The following is a 1,064-nucleotide window of genomic DNA, read 5'->3' as shown; positions in this document are numbered from 1 at the left end:
TTATCTCAATGTGTCGTCATAAACTTTTACAACGCGATCTTCGACAATTTTCTATAATTTAATTTAATCCTAACTCCCCTCCACAATTTTTCTAGAATATCTTTATGTATCGTGATAGAAAAACTGTGTGCAGAGACTCGAGTAAACTAGTATACTCGAAAATTTCCAATTTTCTATAATTTAATTTAATCGTAATTCTATAATTTTTCTAGAATATTTTTATCACAATTTTCTACGATTTAATTTAATCCGTAACTCCGATCACAGTCGAAATTGTAACATTAATTTTCGTAAATTTATAGAAAGGGATCGAAGAAAGAGAAACGGAGCGATTTAAAATAATTAATTAATCGAGAGCAGTAGCGTATAAAATACGATATAAAATTTTGGAGAGAAATTGTGAAAAGAAATGGTTTTTACGAGACTGGTTTGGCTGGCTTTCGATGGGCGTAAGGATCGTACGGCTCGTCCTGGATTTGTGAGAACACTTGTGGCTCGTCTATCTGTGTTGCGGATCTAAATGTACAACGTTATATAAATAATTTAATGTAAATTACGTAGAGGAGAAAATTTTGAAGAATGGATAAATTTAATAAATAATAAATGAAATGATTACAGGTCGTATTGTTCATCCTGAGTTTGAAAGAATTCTTCAGATTCGCTTATCTGTGCCCCGGATCTACAACATACAATGCGAATAATGATAAACAATTTAATACGTAGAGACAAGAAGGAATAAAATGTATTTACACGTTATACAGTTCGTACACTTCGAGATTTTCAGGAGGTTTTTCCGCTTCGTTCATCCGTGTCTCGGCCCTGTCATGTACAACGTAAATAATAAGGGGACAAGATGCGTGCAATTTAAAAATAATATATATATTTACTGTTTGTCCTTCTCCTTCCTGTTCAAGGAAGATCCCTCTGATTCTTCGCTCATCCTCGGATCTAAGCGCGTAATAATAACGTATTTACAGGTTATAAGTGAATCTTTATTACTAGAGTAGATCGATATTTAAATTTGAAAAGAAAAGGAAAGAAACTTTTGAAATCTATATCAATCG

General features: G+C 32.4%; 1 protein-coding gene across 1 annotated transcript in view; it reads right to left on the bottom strand.

The window, feature by feature from the left end:
* The window catches only part of LOC102676368 (proton-coupled amino acid transporter-like protein CG1139), a 6,228-nt gene extending 5,422 nt beyond the window's left edge, over positions 1-806 (bottom strand). The window contains exons 1-3 of the mRNA XM_031509372.1: positions 760-806; positions 617-679; positions 421-516 (exon numbers count right to left, since the gene is read on the bottom strand). Of these exons, the coding sequence (XP_031365232.1) occupies positions 421-516; positions 617-679; positions 760-806 (206 nt within the window). The remainder of the gene's footprint in view (positions 1-420; positions 517-616; positions 680-759) is intronic.
* Between the last annotated feature and the right edge of the window lie 258 nt (positions 807-1,064).

This window comes from Apis dorsata, unplaced genomic scaffold (assembly GCF_000469605.1).
Source record: "Apis dorsata unplaced genomic scaffold, Apis dorsata 1.3 scaffold_142, whole genome shotgun sequence".
Lineage (NCBI taxonomy): Eukaryota > Metazoa > Arthropoda > Insecta > Hymenoptera > Apidae > Apis > Apis dorsata.
Note: the sequence above shows the minus strand (reverse complement) of the source record. Positions and strands in the feature narration are given on the sequence as shown.